This window comes from Chiloscyllium plagiosum, chromosome 9 (genome assembly GCF_004010195.1).
Source record: "Chiloscyllium plagiosum isolate BGI_BamShark_2017 chromosome 9, ASM401019v2, whole genome shotgun sequence".
In the NCBI taxonomy this organism is placed as follows: domain Eukaryota; kingdom Metazoa; phylum Chordata; class Chondrichthyes; order Orectolobiformes; family Hemiscylliidae; genus Chiloscyllium; species Chiloscyllium plagiosum.
In genome coordinates, this window is record NC_057718.1 from 15,809,674 (window position 1) to 15,826,123 (window position 16,450).

At 40.9% G+C, this 16,450-nt stretch overlaps 1 protein-coding gene across 1 annotated transcript in view; it reads left to right on the top strand.

The window, feature by feature from the left end:
* The window catches only part of LOC122552654 (adenylosuccinate synthetase isozyme 2-like), a 33,430-nt gene that overhangs the window by 7,904 nt on the left and 9,076 nt on the right, over positions 1-16,450 (top strand). Inside the window, exons 3-7 of the mRNA XM_043695446.1 lie at positions 6,336-6,417; positions 8,951-9,077; positions 12,547-12,701; positions 14,426-14,550; positions 14,736-14,833. Of these exons, the coding sequence (XP_043551381.1) occupies positions 6,361-6,417; positions 8,951-9,077; positions 12,547-12,701; positions 14,426-14,550; positions 14,736-14,833 (562 nt within the window). The 5' untranslated portion in view covers positions 6,336-6,360. The remainder of the gene's footprint in view (positions 1-6,335; positions 6,418-8,950; positions 9,078-12,546; positions 12,702-14,425; positions 14,551-14,735; positions 14,834-16,450) is intronic.

Genomic DNA, 16,450 nt, shown 5'->3' on the forward strand with positions numbered 1-16,450 from the left:
CCTTCCCTTTTATTCCCCTCCACTTGCCCCTGCTCCTGAAACCCCCCTGTCCCCACTTCCTTCCCTCCCTGCACTTGCTGCCCACACCCCCTCCCTATGTGGATACTTGAGATGTGGATACAGTAATTTGAGCAAAAGTTAGATAGCTTGTATCCATTGAAGTTTAGAAGTATTAACAGGCAATCTCATTGGCATGCACAAGATTCTGACAGGGTGGATGCTGATAAGGGAGAGACTAGAGCTAGAAGGCACGGTTTAAAAATAACAAGTATCCCATTTAATTTGGAGGTGAGCTTTTTTTTTGAGGGGTATGAGTCTTCAGAATTTTCTTCCCTAGAAGGCGATGAAAGCAGGGCCGTTGAATGTTTTTAAGGTAAATTTAGATTTTTAGCAAGGGAGTCACATGGTATTGGGGTTCAGCGGCAATATGAAACTGAGGCCACAATCAGATCAGTCATAATTTTATTGAATGGTAAGGAGCTAGTTGGTCTACTGCTGTTCCTAATTCATATGTCTGTATGTGTGATCTTCCATCCGTTTAAGGTCCAGTTCTGAACAAATTACTGAAGTAGAAACCAATTTTGAATTCTGTGTCAGAACATTGAATTCTGTCCTTTTCCTCTTTCAGCAGTTTGCTGTTTACATTCATGTGTGTAAATGCAAACTGAGGAGGCTGAAGCATTCACGACAATCTGCAGCTAAAAGTGCTGAGTGGACCATCCATTTTTAGCACCACAGATGCTAGTGTGCAGCTATTTCAATTTGCACAGTGTGTTATCATTTGGAGGCGCTGGTTACTGCAATGACTGTGGGCCCTGACAACATTCCGGCAGTAATACTCGCGACTGTGCTGCAGAACTTAACATGCTCCGAGCCAAGCTGTTCCAGTACAGCCATAACACTCTGATCTACCCAACAATGTGATAAATTGCCCAGATATGTCCAGTACATAAAAGGCCAAGTACCACCCCATCAGTCTACTCCTGATCATCAATAAAATGATGGAAGGTGTCATCAACAATGATATCAAGCAGCTCTTAGCAATAACCTGTTCAACACCATTCACAACTCCTCACATATGGAAACAGTCCATATTCAAATGCAGCAAGATCTGGACAATATCCAGGTTTGGGCTGAACAGTGACAAGGAACACTCACACCACACAAATGTCAGGCAATGACTATCCCCAGTAAAAGAGAATCTAACCATCACCCTGTGACATTTAATGGTTTCATCATCCTGGAATCCTTCACTGTCAAGATCCTGGGGTTACCATTGACTAGAAACTGCACTGGGTTCACCTTAAAAGTACTGTGATTACAAGAGCTGGTCAGAGGCTAGGAATTGTTCAGTGATTAATTCACCTCCTGACTCCCCAAAGCTTGTTCACCCTCTATGCCACAAGTCAGAAGTGTTATAGGGTACTCTTTACTTGTCTGAATAGGTGCAACTCCAACAACACTCAAACTGGACACCATCCAGGATACAACAGTCCTGTTAATTGGCACAATATCCACAAACATGCACTCCCTTCACTACTGATGGTCAGTAGCAGCAGCTTATTTCATGTACAAGACGCACTGCAGCAATTCAGTAAGGCTCTTTGATAACCTCTTCCACACTCTCAACCTGTTCCATTTAGAAGGACAAGAACAGGAGATACATGGGAGTGCCCCTGCCTGCAAGTTCCTCTCAAAGCCACTCAGTCTTGGAAATGTGTCGCTGTTCATTCAGTGTCGCTGGGTTAAAATCCTGGAACTCACTTCCTAATGCACTGTGGGTCTACCTACAGCAAATGGACTGCAACAATTCAAGAAGATTGCTCCTCAAAGGCAATTAGGGATAGATAATAAATGATGGCCTAGGCAGTGATGCCAACATCCCATGAATTTTTTTTAATAAATCTGAAATACATAATGGAGCTTGTAAAATATCTCCCCAGAAACTGCAGTTGCCTGTAGTGTCTCAGATCCACTGTTTTCTGAAAGGGAACGGCACCAATTTAATTGGTCCTGTCAACCGACAGTTTCAATAAACACAGAATTCCTCAGTAATGATTTTTAGTTTCCTTTTCTGTCCGAACAATGTCATTTGCAAAGTAGCCAGCAAAATCTGCAGTTTGATGACTGCCATTGGTTTGGTATGCAGCCAACATTTTAAAATATGATGCATCCTGGCAATTTTATACTTAATTAACTGTTTTCTGGTGTAGGCCCAATTTTTATTTTCCTAGTCAGCTTTTATTCCTCACCTCTGTAAAAGACAGTGACAGAATCTGGGATCTGATCCCAGTGGTGGCTGGCACACTGCCATCCATCAATGTGCTCACTCTTAACCTGAGGTTCTACAGGTTCTCGATGGACTATTCCAATTCGAATGCCATGCAATTGAGTAGCAGTTGGAAATGAGGAATGTTGCTGAAGCAGACAGTATTCCCAACATTGCTAAATAGCAACAACCTAAGTAATGTTAATGGTGATATGAAAAATCTAGAAAGGATGACAATGAAAATTAGATGGTCATAGTATTATAGTAGGACAGACAGAGGAGATTAGTGAGATGCTAATAGTGATTGAGTTGATAATCATTAGCACGATCTGAATAATTTAATTTTCAAAAGGAAAACTGGCCAGATCTCTCCAATTCTGGTCACCATGACAAGGGAGACATTCAAAGAAGTGGCAAAAGGCTTTTGGCTATAGTCTGAATTTTAAGCAAATATTTAAAATACTTCAGCGATGTTAGAGATGTGCAACGTAGTAAATGTTCTGAAAAAGATAAATCTGTAAAATTACTTTAAACTAAATAACAGGAAAGTGTGACACTGGTTCAAACTAATCCAAGCTGAAGTTAGGGCCACTGTCCAGAAGATCTCCACATAAAGAGTGATCAATGAGTCAATATGTATACTTATAGAATAGCAGAAAGATTGCCCTGACATCACTTTGGAAGAAAATAGATGCTGTGATAAGGGAGACCATGTAGAGTCTCTCTCAATGTTGAGCTACATTGGGCTAATAATGTTTTTATTCAGTTACTTTGGCATAGGCCAGTGATCAAACCGGGTACTTCCCTAGTCCGTCTAGCCTTTTTCACAACCTAAAGTGCATTTTAATGACTGGGACAGCGGGTCAACAATAGCTGTCCTTTCTTAACTTGTGTATTTTCTTGCTTCATGGCACTGTTGGTACTGATCACCATTGCCTGTGTGAAAGGCCTTGATTTCTGCCAGATACCACTACCTAAGCTGTTGTTAAGATGTATGCTTCAGAGCTTTACAGAGTCTATGGGGAATACTGCTTGCAGCTATCTCTGGTATTTCGCTAACTCAGCGTTTACCCTTATTACTTTGTCACTATCTTGTCAGCTGTTCCTTGGTTGGAGATGTGCAGAATCTCTGGTTAAGTGAGCTTACTTGCTCCGAGTGGTCACAGGTTTTTCTTTTTACCCTATTTGTCCAGACAAATAGCATTTGTTATAGTTGTAACTGTATAGTACTTGAAATTGCTAGTTTATTAATTTCAGTATAGCATTTATTTGATGTGTTAGTGCTAAATATCTGATATCAGAAGGTGTAAATTGGAATTTGAAGTACTCATTTGCAAAATTATACAAATTGTATTTTTCTGCATGTGTGGAAATCCACTGTTTACACTATTTAGTTGACTTCTCATTTCACAGTTTGTTGAGAGTTATTTTATTAGCTAGTCAGCTGATGTGTTTGTTTTTTTTCCTAATTCTCAGGGAAATGAACCATGAAGCGAATGTAAAGGCTGAATCAAAAATTTGTGTAATGTTAAACTGCACAGGAAAATTGCAGGAAAATTAGTGGTGTTTTATTTTTTAATATTTGGTATTGTTTCTTAAAATGGAATTCCTAAAACTGACCACAAGTCAGTGCTTTTGACAAGTAAAGCACCATTCATAAGATGATCTTGGTCAGAAAGGCCAATGGGCTGAGGAGTGGCAGGTGAAGTTTGATGTAGATAAATGTGAGGTACTGCATTTTGGAAAGGCAAATCAGGACTGGACTAATACACTTAATGGTAAGGTCCTGGGAGTGTTGCTGAACAAAGAGATCTTGGACTGCAGGTTCATAGTTCCTTAAAAGTAGAGTGGCAGGTAGGTAGGATAGTGAAGAAGGCGTTTGGTACACTTTCCTTTATTGGTCAGAGTATTGAGTATAAGCGCTGGGCAGTCATGGGTTGTACAGGACATTGGTTAGGGCATGTTTGGATTATTGTGTGCAATTCTGGTTTCCATCCTATCGGAAGGATGTTGTGAAAGTTGAAAGGGGTCAGAAAAAATCTACAAAGGTTTTGCCAGGGTTGGAAAGTTTGAGCAATAGGGGAGAGGCTGAATAGCTGGGGCTGTTTTCCCTGGAGCCTCAGAGACTGAGGGTGACCTTATAGATGTTTATGAAGGAGAAGGTAATACAGACAAGGGCTTTTACCTGGGGTTGGGAAGTCCAGAACGAGAGGGCGTAGGTTTAAGCTGAGAGGGAAAAGATATAAAAGGGACCTAAGAGGCAACTTCGTCACACAGAGGGTGGTGCTTGTATGGAATGAGCTGCCGGAGGAGGTGGTGGAGGCTGGTACAATTAGAGCGTTTAAAAGGCATCTGGTTCGCTATACGAATAGGAAGGGTTTAGAGGGATATGGGCCAACTGCTGGCAAATGGGACTAGATTAATTTAGGATATCAGTTCAACCTGGATAACTTAGACTGAAGAGTCTGTTTCCATGCTGTACATCTTTATGGCTCTGGGCCCATTACTGTTTGTTATCTATATCAATGATTTGAATGCGAGTGTACAAGGCATGATTAGTAAGTTTGCGATATCATGGACAGCGAGGGATGTTCTCAGAAACTGCAGCAGGACTTTGATCAGCTGGGGAAATGGGCTAAGAAATGGCAAATGGAGTTTAATATAGATAAGTGTGAGGTCTTAGATTTTGGAAAGTCAAATCAAGGTAGAAGTTTCATGGTGAATGGTAGGGCCTTAAGAAGTGTAGTGGAACAGAGGGACCTTGGAGTTCAAGTTCACAGTTCTCTGAAAGTGGAATCATGGGTAGACAGGGCAGTGAAGAAGGCTTTTGGCACACTGGCCTTCATCAGGCAGTGCATTGAGTAGAAGTTGTGAGGTTATGTTGCACTTGTGCAGCACGTTGGTGAGGCCACATTTGCAGTATTGTGTTCAGTTTTGGTCTCCTTGCTGTAGGAAGGATGTTATTAAACTGGGAAGACTGCAGAAGGAATTTGCAAGGATGTTGCCAAGACTCAATGGTCTGAGTTATAGGGAGAGGTTGGACAAACTAAGACTTTTTTCTTTAGAGCATAGGAGAATGAGGGGGACCCTGTATAGAAGTGTAAAATATCACAAGGGGGACGGATAGAGAGAATGCACTCAATCTTTTTCCTAGGGTTGGGGAATAGAGGGCTAGAGGGCATTAGTTTCCTGATGAAGAGCTTATGCTCGAAATGTCAATTTTTCTCCTCAGATGCTACCTGACCGGGTGTGCTTTTTTAGCACCGCACTCTTGGCATTATTATAAGGTTTGAGGGGAAAGAATAAAAGGGGAACCTGAGGGACAACGTTTTTACACAGAGGGTGGTATGTACTGTATATGGAATGAGCTGCTAGCAGAAGTGTTGAGGCGGGTACATTAACCACATTTAAAAGGCATTTGGACAAATACATGGATAGGAAAGGGTTCGAAGGATACGGGCCAAGTGCAGGCAAATAGGATTAGCTTGGATGGACATTTTGGACGGCATGGACCAGTTTGGGCCAAAGGGCCTGTAGGACTCTATGAATTTTATTTTCAATGATTTCGGTATAAAATGAAAGTTTCCTGTTGTTTATTGGCTTTGTTGTCATAGAGCAGTCCATTCTTTTGAATTGCTTCTATCAGTTTAAACAATTGTCCACAAATTCAGAGGGCCTCCACATCTCACACTGAAGAATCTTGCCACCTCTTTCATTGCATGACAGAGTCATTGAGAACATGCAGCACATGAACAAGCCATTTAGCCCAACCAATCCTTAGAAGTGTTTGTACTCCACCCATGTCCATCTCCTTTTGGTTCTCATCAGGATGTGTTTCGGCTCACTTGACCAGTGCAGATTAACTGTATCAAAAAAATGTACATTTCTCCAGAATGAATGTGATTCTCATGGAAATTGGTCCTTTTCACAGTTAATTCCTACCTCAATTGAAAGTAAGAACGGTCTTAAGTTCTTCTCTTGCAAATTTGCTTCCATGAGGTTTCATGCAGTTCATTAATTAAGTTTTATCACCTTTTGATTTCAAAAATGTACTTATTTTCCTCAGGTTTAAAGTCTTGGCAAATCAGCACATGTCAATGTATCCAAATCTGGAAGTTGATGTGGAAGGGGAACTGGAAAAGCTTCAGGTAAGCTGATCAGAACTTGGCTTCATTGTACACTGTTCTTATAGTTACACCAGTTGCAATGGCTAATTATTGATCATAATCAAAGAAGATTTTTAGAACAAAATGAAAGAGACCAAATAGTTATCTTGACCTGGTCTAAAAGTTCAGCATAGGTGAAGAATAATTATAAAGATGCCCAGTTGTCTTCCTCAATCCATGTCCAAAACTTTCTGAGCAGATCTTCATCCACAAGGTTGTTGGGTTGAGCGTGTGGTGCTTGTCTCAGTTAATGAGTGGCAGCTGTGTATGGCCAAGTGGCATGTAAACAGACTCACTCTCTACTTAAATAATGCACTTATGTCAAGTTGCTGAAGATACTGGGAAACTAACAAATTGGATTGAAGTTCGATCTACTCGCTGGTTTTCCCCAGTTGCAGGGAGATGCAAAATTAAAATTTTTCAGAAGATGGCTTAGGTTTAATGTGCCTTTCAAATGTAAAGTCAGGAATTCTGCAAGCAAAACAATGGGGTTCAAATTAGAGGAGATAAGCAGATTATCTTCTAAACTGACATTTAAATTATTGTCGATGCAGTTCCATAGTATTTGATGTTTGCCATAACTGAATAAAGCAAGGGGATTAACGGAAAGAAAACTGTCACTCAGCTATTCACACTTGTACCCCACCAATTTTCATTCCTGTCTTCTAGAATGATCCAGGTTTTGTATTCAAATTGATAGAATCCAATTTTTGTTGAAGTCTGAATTGAATGTTTTATTTCTGAAATGTCTTGCTTGAAGACGATTTCAAAGTCACTTCTGGTTTCACTGAGATTTTGGACTGGCAGGGAAGCTTTATTTTCTGATGAGGTGTGCACTCAGAGGCTGGAAAATGTGGGATAGGACAAAAAAACCATTGATCCCACAGAGTCTAAGCTTCCACAGGCTAGGTACAGCAAGCTCAGGAAGTCTGGCAGCATCTGTGGAGAGAGGAACAGGGTTAATACTTTGAATCCAATATGACTCTTCCTCAAAACAGTGCTAATATGGACTGGCTGTTGACCTGATACGTGGTTTTAATTGTTCCTTATCTGTTGCACCCAAAGTCAGACCTCATCTGCCAAAACCTAAACTTAGGACAGTAAAAATCTTAATGAATAAGTGTAACGTCTGATATTAGATTTCAGGCCCAGTCCAAAAGCGTGATTAAAGGCTCACCCTGCTTACATAGACGAACAGGGAGGTTTCTGTATTTTAGTTTCAAATAGATTGATTCCAGATGAAGAAATCAAGCTTAATGCTTGTTGAACTGAGCATGCAGCAATTAACTTGAGTATGTTAAATAATTGGCATTGCTGCTCCTAACACACAGGAACATAGGTTTAGGAGCACTACGCCATTTGAACTTTCGAGTCTGCCCCCCCATTCATTAAGGTTATGATTGATTTGGTTGTGGTCTCCTCTTTACACTGTGCATCCCATAATCTTTGGCACCCTTGGCTATCAAAAATTCATCTCACTCAGCCTAAAATTTAAAGACTCAGGACCCAATATCTTCTGGAGAAGAGAATTTCATTCTCTTCATCAGCTTCTGAGGGGAAACAAAACTCTTCATCTCTGCCTTAACCTGGAGACCTCTTATTTTTAAACTGTGCGCTAGTGGTTGTTATCCCACACAAGTCGAAATACACTCTGTCAGTCCCATCAAGATCTTATGTTTGAGTAAGATGGTCTCTGATTCTCATCTGGTCTCTGATTCTCATCTGGTCTCTGATTCTCATCTGGTCTCTGATTCTCATCTGGTCTCTGAGCTATTTGTGAGTGGTCCGCAGTCTATTTCCAGAATAGGAGTGCAGTTGTGTGCATGTCTTGCTGCAGACTGGAAAACAGCTTCCAGTCCTTCAAAGCTCCTACTATGTTCTCGCCACTTCACAGCTTTTTTAAATACTTCAAAGAATTTAGACCCAGTTCCTAGGGTGACAGATGTGACCTAGTACAGGTCGTTCTGCTATAACACAACCATTACATTCCTCTGTGACCTTGTGCTGTAGAAAATCGTGTTGTACAAGATCGCAATAGAAAATCGTGAGAACTGTTCAGTAGAAAGGTCGCATTATTGAAACAGCGTCCACGATTCATCAATTGCTTTATAGCCAATTCATGTTAATGTAACTTACACCAAAATGACATGTAGTATAATATTCCTGGGTCCATAGGAGTGGACAGCGGTGGGAAAAGGTGATAATACTTGAAATGGAGTGAGGATGTGCAGCAAGTGGGAGTTTGAAAACAGGAGGAAGGAAAAGTAAATAGCATCAGAGCAGGAACGCTAACTGGAAGGAAGGGCTGAGGTGCGTGAATTATTCAGCAGGTCCCAGGCAGGTGACACTGCGCACTAGAGTTGCTTTTGAGAAGAATGAGTTGCTCCAAGTTGAGTATAACAATTAGGTTTAGAATTATAACCTTTGTTCTTTCTCTCTGTGATCTCAATAATTCACAAAGAACTGAGTAAGAGTTCGTTTCTCAGCATTCACTGGAAATTGATGTTATCTTCAGGGATACGTGGAGAGAATCAAACCTATGGTAAGAGATGGCGTTTACTTCATGTATGAAGCTTTACATGGTCCAGAAAAGAAGATCTTAGTTGAAGGAGCCAATGCAGCATTGTTGGATATCGATTTTGGTAAGATACTGTCAAATACCTGTAAAATATACTAGGTGGGTAAAAGTGTTACACAACTGCAAGTACTGCCTTTTGGTATGGGATTTCATTTCCAAGCTATGCTGCTGTGTGACGCATGCCAACACCATTACTGAAATAACACCAACACCTCCAACTGTCTGTCTTTCCTTTGCCCTCAGAAGGAGATAAATTCCACTGCAGTGATATCACAAGGCAGAGTGTTGCAGAAAAGCTTGTTTAAAAAGTTTGTGAAAAGACCAAGATGTGGGTGTAGTAATGCACAAGTATGTTTAGTAGGTTTTAGACCATTGCATTATGATCTTTGGGTAATTTTGTTACATACTTCATGATTTATTCTCTCCTCTCCTCTTCATGCTTATTTTCTGATTATTGCTATCATCTTAAAATGACACTGGTTCCCAGGTATTGTAACAACAAGTCGGCCGGTGTATTCTGAATTCAGCCTGGTACCTCAACTGTACTTCAATTGTAGAGTCATACAGGATGGAAACAGACTCTTCGGTCCAACCAGTCTGTGCTCACCATAATCCCAAACTAATTTAGTTCCCTCCTACTAGCACTTGGCCCATATCCTTCCAAACATTTCTCATTTATGTAGTTATCTAAATGTTTTTTAAAAGTTGTGACTGTATATGCATCCTCTACTTCCTCTGGAAGTTCATTCCACACATGGACCACTCTGTTTTAAAATAATTGTCCCTCATGACTTTATTAAATCTTTCTCCCCACACCTTAAAATATGCCCTCTGGACTTGAAATAACCCACTCTAGGGAAAGGATACCTGCCATTCAGCTTATCTGTACCCCTCATTATTTTATAAACATCTATAAAGTTGCCTGTCAACAAAGTCTGAGCCCCTCTTTATAACCTAAACTCTCCATTCCTGGCAACATCCTAGTAAATCTCTTCTGAACCCTCTCCAGTTTAATAGCATCCTTCCTGTAACAGGGCATCTAGGACTAGACACAGTACTCCAGAAGAGGCCTCACAATATCCTGTACGTTCTCAACATAATGTCCCAACTCCTATATTCAAAAGTCTGAGCAATAAAGGCAAGCATATTAAATGCCTTCTTATCCAATTTATCTACAGAGTTAAAAATCGCACAACACCAGATTATAGTCCAGCAGGTTTAATTGGAAGCACAAGCTTTTGAAGCGCCGCTCCTTCCTCGGGTGGTTGTGGTCACCAGGTCACATCCACCTGATGAAGGACCAGAACTCCAAAAGCTAGTGCTTCCAAATAAACCTGTTGGACTATAACCTGGTGTTGTGATTTTCAACCCAGTTGAACACCAGCATCTCCAATTCACAAGTTATCTACATGTGATGCAAACTTCAAAAAATTATGTTCCTGAACCCCAAGATCTCTATTCTACAAACTGCCCAAGGCCCTACTTTTAATTATAGAAGTCTTGTCTTTGTTTTGTCCAAAATGTAATAGCACACATTTATCCAAATTAAACTCTGTCTGCCACTCTTCAGCCAATTGATCAAGATCTCTTTGTAATCTTAGACAATCTTCCTCACTTTCCACCATTCTCAGCAAGCTAACTGATTATGCTTTCTATGTTCTTATCTAAATCATTTACAGAAATGATGAGTAAAAGTGGACCTCATAGTGGTCCCTGTGGAACACTGCTGGTCACAGGTCTCCAGTCCAAAAAACAATCCTCCACCATCCCTCTATCTCTTATTGTTAAGCCAATTTTGTATCCAATTGGCAAGCTCACCCTGAATTCCATGTGATCTATCTTTACTAATTAATCTACTATGTGGAACCTCGTCAAAGGCTTTACTAAAGTCAAGTAAACAATGTCTACCACTGTGCCCTCATCAACCTTCTTGGTTACTTTCTCACATGAAACCATGCTGTATATCTCTAATCATTTGTTGCCTCTCCAAATGCATATAAACGCTTTCTTTCAGAATCCCTTCCATCAACTTACCCACCACTGAATCATAGGTCTATAGTTTCTAGGCTTCTCCTTGCATCCTTTCTTAAACAAAGGCACAACATTAGCCACTCTCCAGTCTTCTGGTACCTTTCCCAAAGTTATAGATGATGCAAGTATTTCTACAAGGTGCCCCACAATTTCCTCCCTAGCCTCCCACGAAACCCTGGGATAGACTAGAACAGGTCCTGGAGATTTATCCAAGTTGCTAAATCCTCTAGCACTTTCTCTTCTGTGATGTGAACTGTTTTCAAAACATCAGCATTTATTTCTCAGAGTTCTCTAGCCTCCATTTCTTTCTCCAGTTACCTCAATTCAGTTTAGGATTGCATTGCTTTAAAATTAAACTGTTGCTCCTGTAGTTAACAGTCAATGAAACTTGTTATTCCATAAATATGCTTTGCACTAGCCATAACCTTTCTTGGCATGGGTCCTTTATACTGAAATAGTATTATGCTTTGTACCTGTGTATTTTGACTTTTAATTGGTAGACAGTCATCTAACCACTGGGCAGAATAGCAGCAGGAATGCGTAGGCAGCAATTTATTCACAAACTTTACCCTCCAGATCCAAGAGAAGCTGATGAAGGATTCCTCTGACTATGGGTTGCAAAGGTTCCTGGGTGAAGCAGGTTTTGGGCAAGGTCAAACCATTTGAGTTGAGATAATCGCATACAAAGAAACTGCCTTTAACTTGGGGGTGATGGGATTGCTGATTTGCAGGAAGAAAAATACAGCACAGGGATAAGGCTAAAGAATGATTGGTGGAGGTTGAGCTTGTAGAGTTTGATTCTGGTATTGTGTTCCTAAAGTGAAAATGATTCCATCCATTAGTACTAACATCTTTCTACTTCCAGAACATAGGTGACCCACAAAAAAAAATGCTGAAGGTACCTTCTAGATTGGGGTAACAGTGGTGTCGTGGTAATGTTACTGAACCTGGTAATTCAGAGGCTGGTTCCAATCACAATATGGCAGCTATTGAGATCAAAATTCCATTAATTGTGAAATCTGGAATTGAAAGCTAAGTTCCATTAAGGGTAGCCATAAAAATCAACAATTATTGTGAAAAACATGTTTGCTTGACCAAAGTCCTTTGGGAAGGAAATCTGTCTTTGCCTGATCTGGCCTACTTGTGGTTGACTCTGAACTGCTGCCTGAGCTGGCCGCAAGCCACACAGTTGAAGGGGAATTAGGAATGGGAAACAAATGGTAGCCAATATCTCAAATGTATGAAAGATATAGTTATCCAGTCGATGGATTGTGGAAAATAGAGCTGTAATTATCAAATTATCGTTTACTGGAAAATACTTGTGTTTGTATAGTGTCTTTCACATCTTCAGGCTGTCCCAGAGCTTTTCACAGCCTGTGAATTATATTGAGGTGTGAAGAAAGTACATATCCTCATTTATATTTAGAAGTCATATCCACGCTTGTATGCAGCCCTGAATTGAATACTGTATACAGCAATGTACTCTTTTTATTCTTTCAAAGGTACTTATCCTTTTGTGACTTCATCAAATTGCACAGTGGGTGGTGTGTGCACAGGTCTGGGAATCCCTCCTCAGAATGTAGGAGAAGTATACGGAGTGGTGAAAGCCTATACAACAAGGGTTGGAATTGGTGCATTTCCGACGGAACAAGATAACGTAAGCCTTTAAGTCAGTTGGGGGACTCTAACTCACTTCTCCCCAAAACTTTCCTGTAATTTTATTATCTGTCTCTTCAGATTCCTTTGAGTTGACAGTCACACAGCTTACTCTTATGTCTTTGGCATATTTATGCAAACCATAAGATATTTGACAGCTGGCAGTTAACTCCTTATGCTTTATCTCCCCACTCTTGAATTTTGATCACCTTCTCCTCTCACTGAGGAATGTTTTGAAAGTGGGTGGTGATTCTGTGGTACCCCAGCCAAATTCCCACTCTTGGAGCATTCTTGTGAGGATCTGGGACTGGCTGAGTCTGCTCTGGTCTTTGTCTAACATCTACCCGTGTATATTGCCAGCAGTGGGTTAGAAAAGCAAACGTCACTCAACATTACCACCACCATCGCCCCCACTCTGATCCATGAGAGTTGTGAACCTCACCCCATCACCCCCAGTGAGAAATCAGAAAATGTACTTAGAATTTTTAGAATTAGAATGTACTGTCATGTACTCAAGTACAGGGATATTGGAGTACAGTGAAAAGTGTATAATGTCGCAATTTCCGGCGCCATCTTAGGTATACAGTTACCTAGGTACAAAGTAGAAAAATAAGAAAATGGTGTTCAAAAACATCATTTTGCAGTCCTTCTTAAGTGCATAACCATGCCAGGCTTGCCAACCTTTCAAGGGTATAATCTACCCTGCACTTGACACTGCCACAGATGCTGGGGTACCTTTATCGCTGCTGTGTTGGGCTCACTGTCTCCCCTGCGCTTGGCTCACTCTCCCCTGCGCTGCATCAATGTTGACTCTCTCCGCTGGGAAGAAACCTTGCCTCAGACCCAATGGACATCTTTAAGCAGCCTGTCTCTCCATGGAAGGTAAGTAGGTTAAGGAAAAGGAAAACTTTGGGGAGGGGGGTGGTAAATGAAGTAAAAACAGACGGACCAGATGAGCTCTGGGCAGGAACTCGCTCTGAACTGCTACTTTGCCATCATTTTGATTACTTATTTGTGGAATCTGTGTCCCATCAGTTCATTAAGAGCCAACTCGATACATTGGTAGGCTTTCTACGGGTTTTGCAAAGCAAGTTTTTGAGATTATAACCAAATGTGCAATGAGCTCTTGTTCAAAGTCTAGTTTTTAAATTTCAAATTCAAGATTAACTTGATACATTAGTGTTTTTAAAAAATGATCTTGAAATAATCAAAGTGACCTTTATGTTTTCTATATTCCATACAATTTCTGCAAGTGACATTTATGTGTTTATGCGTTGATAATACAGGAGAACAGACTTAATTTCTGAAGCTTGAGGGTGGTGGGTTGGTCACAAAAATGGGATCTCCTTAAATTCAGGCAGTACTGGCAAATTAAGTCCCAGGCGCGCACACAGTAGACTTACAAATATTGCTGTCATGAGTAATGTCTTTATTACTAAGGCAAGCTGTCCACAACTCAATTTCCTCTCTTTATGGTGATTCTGCTGGGAAGCAAGCATGTTGTGACACTTCATTTCATATTTTGTATCCTCCATAATCTAATAAAATATCAGATTTAGCTTTGTGTTTCCTATTTAGTTTGCTCTATTGAAGAGCTTTGTTGGGGTCAATGAGAAATAGCTGTGAGAGTCAGAATTGCATTTCGTTGCTGCTAGCTCAAACATTCATTGTGCCTCTCTGGATATCTGCTCTGGGATTGTGAAATATTCTATCATAATTTTATAGGATATTGGTGAATTGCTACAGTCTCGAGGATCAGAAATAGGGGTCACCACAGGTCGACGGAGGAGGTGTGGCTGGCTGGATCTTGTCTTGCTCAAGTATGCTCACATGATCAATGGATTTACTGCGTAAGTAATTTCAAAGATTTATTTCCTCCTTTGGAAACAGAAACTTTAATAATCAAGATTGTGAGCAATTGAAGATTGAAATAAATATTATTTTGAGTTGAGATGCAGCTGGTTATGAATGGTTTTGGATGTGAGGAGTACTTGGTAAGATTTTAATATTGCTTTCTGATTCATTCCTTGAGTAGTTTAGCACTAACCAAATTGGACATCCTGGACGTATTCGCAGAGATTAAAGTCGGAGTTGCCTACAAGGTTGATGAGAAAGTAATACCTCATTTTCCGGGTGAGTGTTTTATTTTAATTCAGGGAATGTGGGTTCTGCTGGCTGAGTTATTGCTGTTAAGGTGAAGGTGAGCTCCCTTCTTGAACCGTTGTCGCTCGTTTAGTGTAGGTAGCCCCACAATACTGCGAGGATGAGAGTTCTAGGATTTGACCTAGCAACACTGAAGGAATGGTGATGTATTTCCAAGTCTAGATGGTGAGCAATTGAAGTGGCACTTGTAGGGGTGGTGATCCTAACTGGTTCCCCTACTGTTCCAGATGGAAGTGGTCATGGGTTTTGGATGGTGCTATCTGGGGAGTATTGATGTTTGGGTGTTGTGCGAATGAAGTGGGCTACTTTGTTCTTACTGTTATCAAGCTTCTTGAGTGTTATTGGAGCTGCATTCATCCAAGCAAGTGGAGAGTATTCTGTCACATTCCTGACTTGTGCCTTGTCGATGGTCATGAGCTTTGGGGAGTCAGGAGGCGAGCAACTCGCTGCAGGATTCCCAGCTTTGTCCTGCTTTTGTAACCATTGTATTTATGTGGTTAGTCCAGTTCACTTTCTGATCAATGATAACCCAAAGATGTTGATAATGGGATATCAGCGATGATAATGCCATTGAATGACTCGGCATGATGGTTAGATTCATTCTTGTTGACTGAGTATTGTTGCCTGGCAGTTAGGTGGCAGCTAATCCTCATGTCCTATATCAGCCCAAGTCTGGATATTGTCCTGGTCTTGCTAAAGTTTGTTATGGACTAGTTCAGTATCTGAGAAATAGCAAATGATGCCGAACATTGTGCAAGTCCTGTCTGTGCTATGGAATTTATATTAATGCAGCTTCGCTGCTTATAGCAGTTTGGACAATACTACTTTTAAGTTTTGTACAAAAATGTGCATATGTATATCAACAGAATTTCAGTTACTAGCACTCTTGCCACATACCAAGGATTCAAAGAATAATATGAAATGTTCCCAATGTTTCAGAAATTGAATGTCCTTCCCATCCACACCAATTCTGCAGTCACATGTTGACTCGATCAATACTTCTATTACAATGCTTATTAGCACATAGCATCGGGACTTTCATGAGATTAAGCTGTTGAGATGCTGCTGCTTAATTTTCTTCTGACTCCCAAAATCTGTTTAAGGAGTTCATTCCTCTTTCTACCTATTATGTTGGTACCAATGTCAACCATGATCTTTGATTCTGGGTTAGTGGTGCTGGAAGAGCACAGCAGTTCAGGCAGCATCTAAGGAGCAGCGAAATCGACATTTCAGGCAAAAGCCCTTCATCAGGAATAAAGGCAGAGAGCCTGAAGCGTGGAGAGATAAGCTAGAGGATGGTCGGGGTGGGGAGAAAGTAGCATAGAGTACAGTGGGTGAGGGGATGAAGGTGATAGGTCAGGGAGGAGAGGGTAGAGTGGATAGGTGGAAAAGGAGATAGGCAGGTAGGACAAGTCCGGACAAGTCATGGGGACAGTGCTGAGCTGAAAGTTTGGAACTAGGGTGAGGTGGGGGAAGGGGAAATGAGGAAACTGGTGAAGTCCACATTGATGCCCTGGGGTTGAAGTGTTCCGAGGCGGAAGATGAGGCGTTCTTCCTCCAGGCGTCTGGTGATGAGGGAGCGGCGGT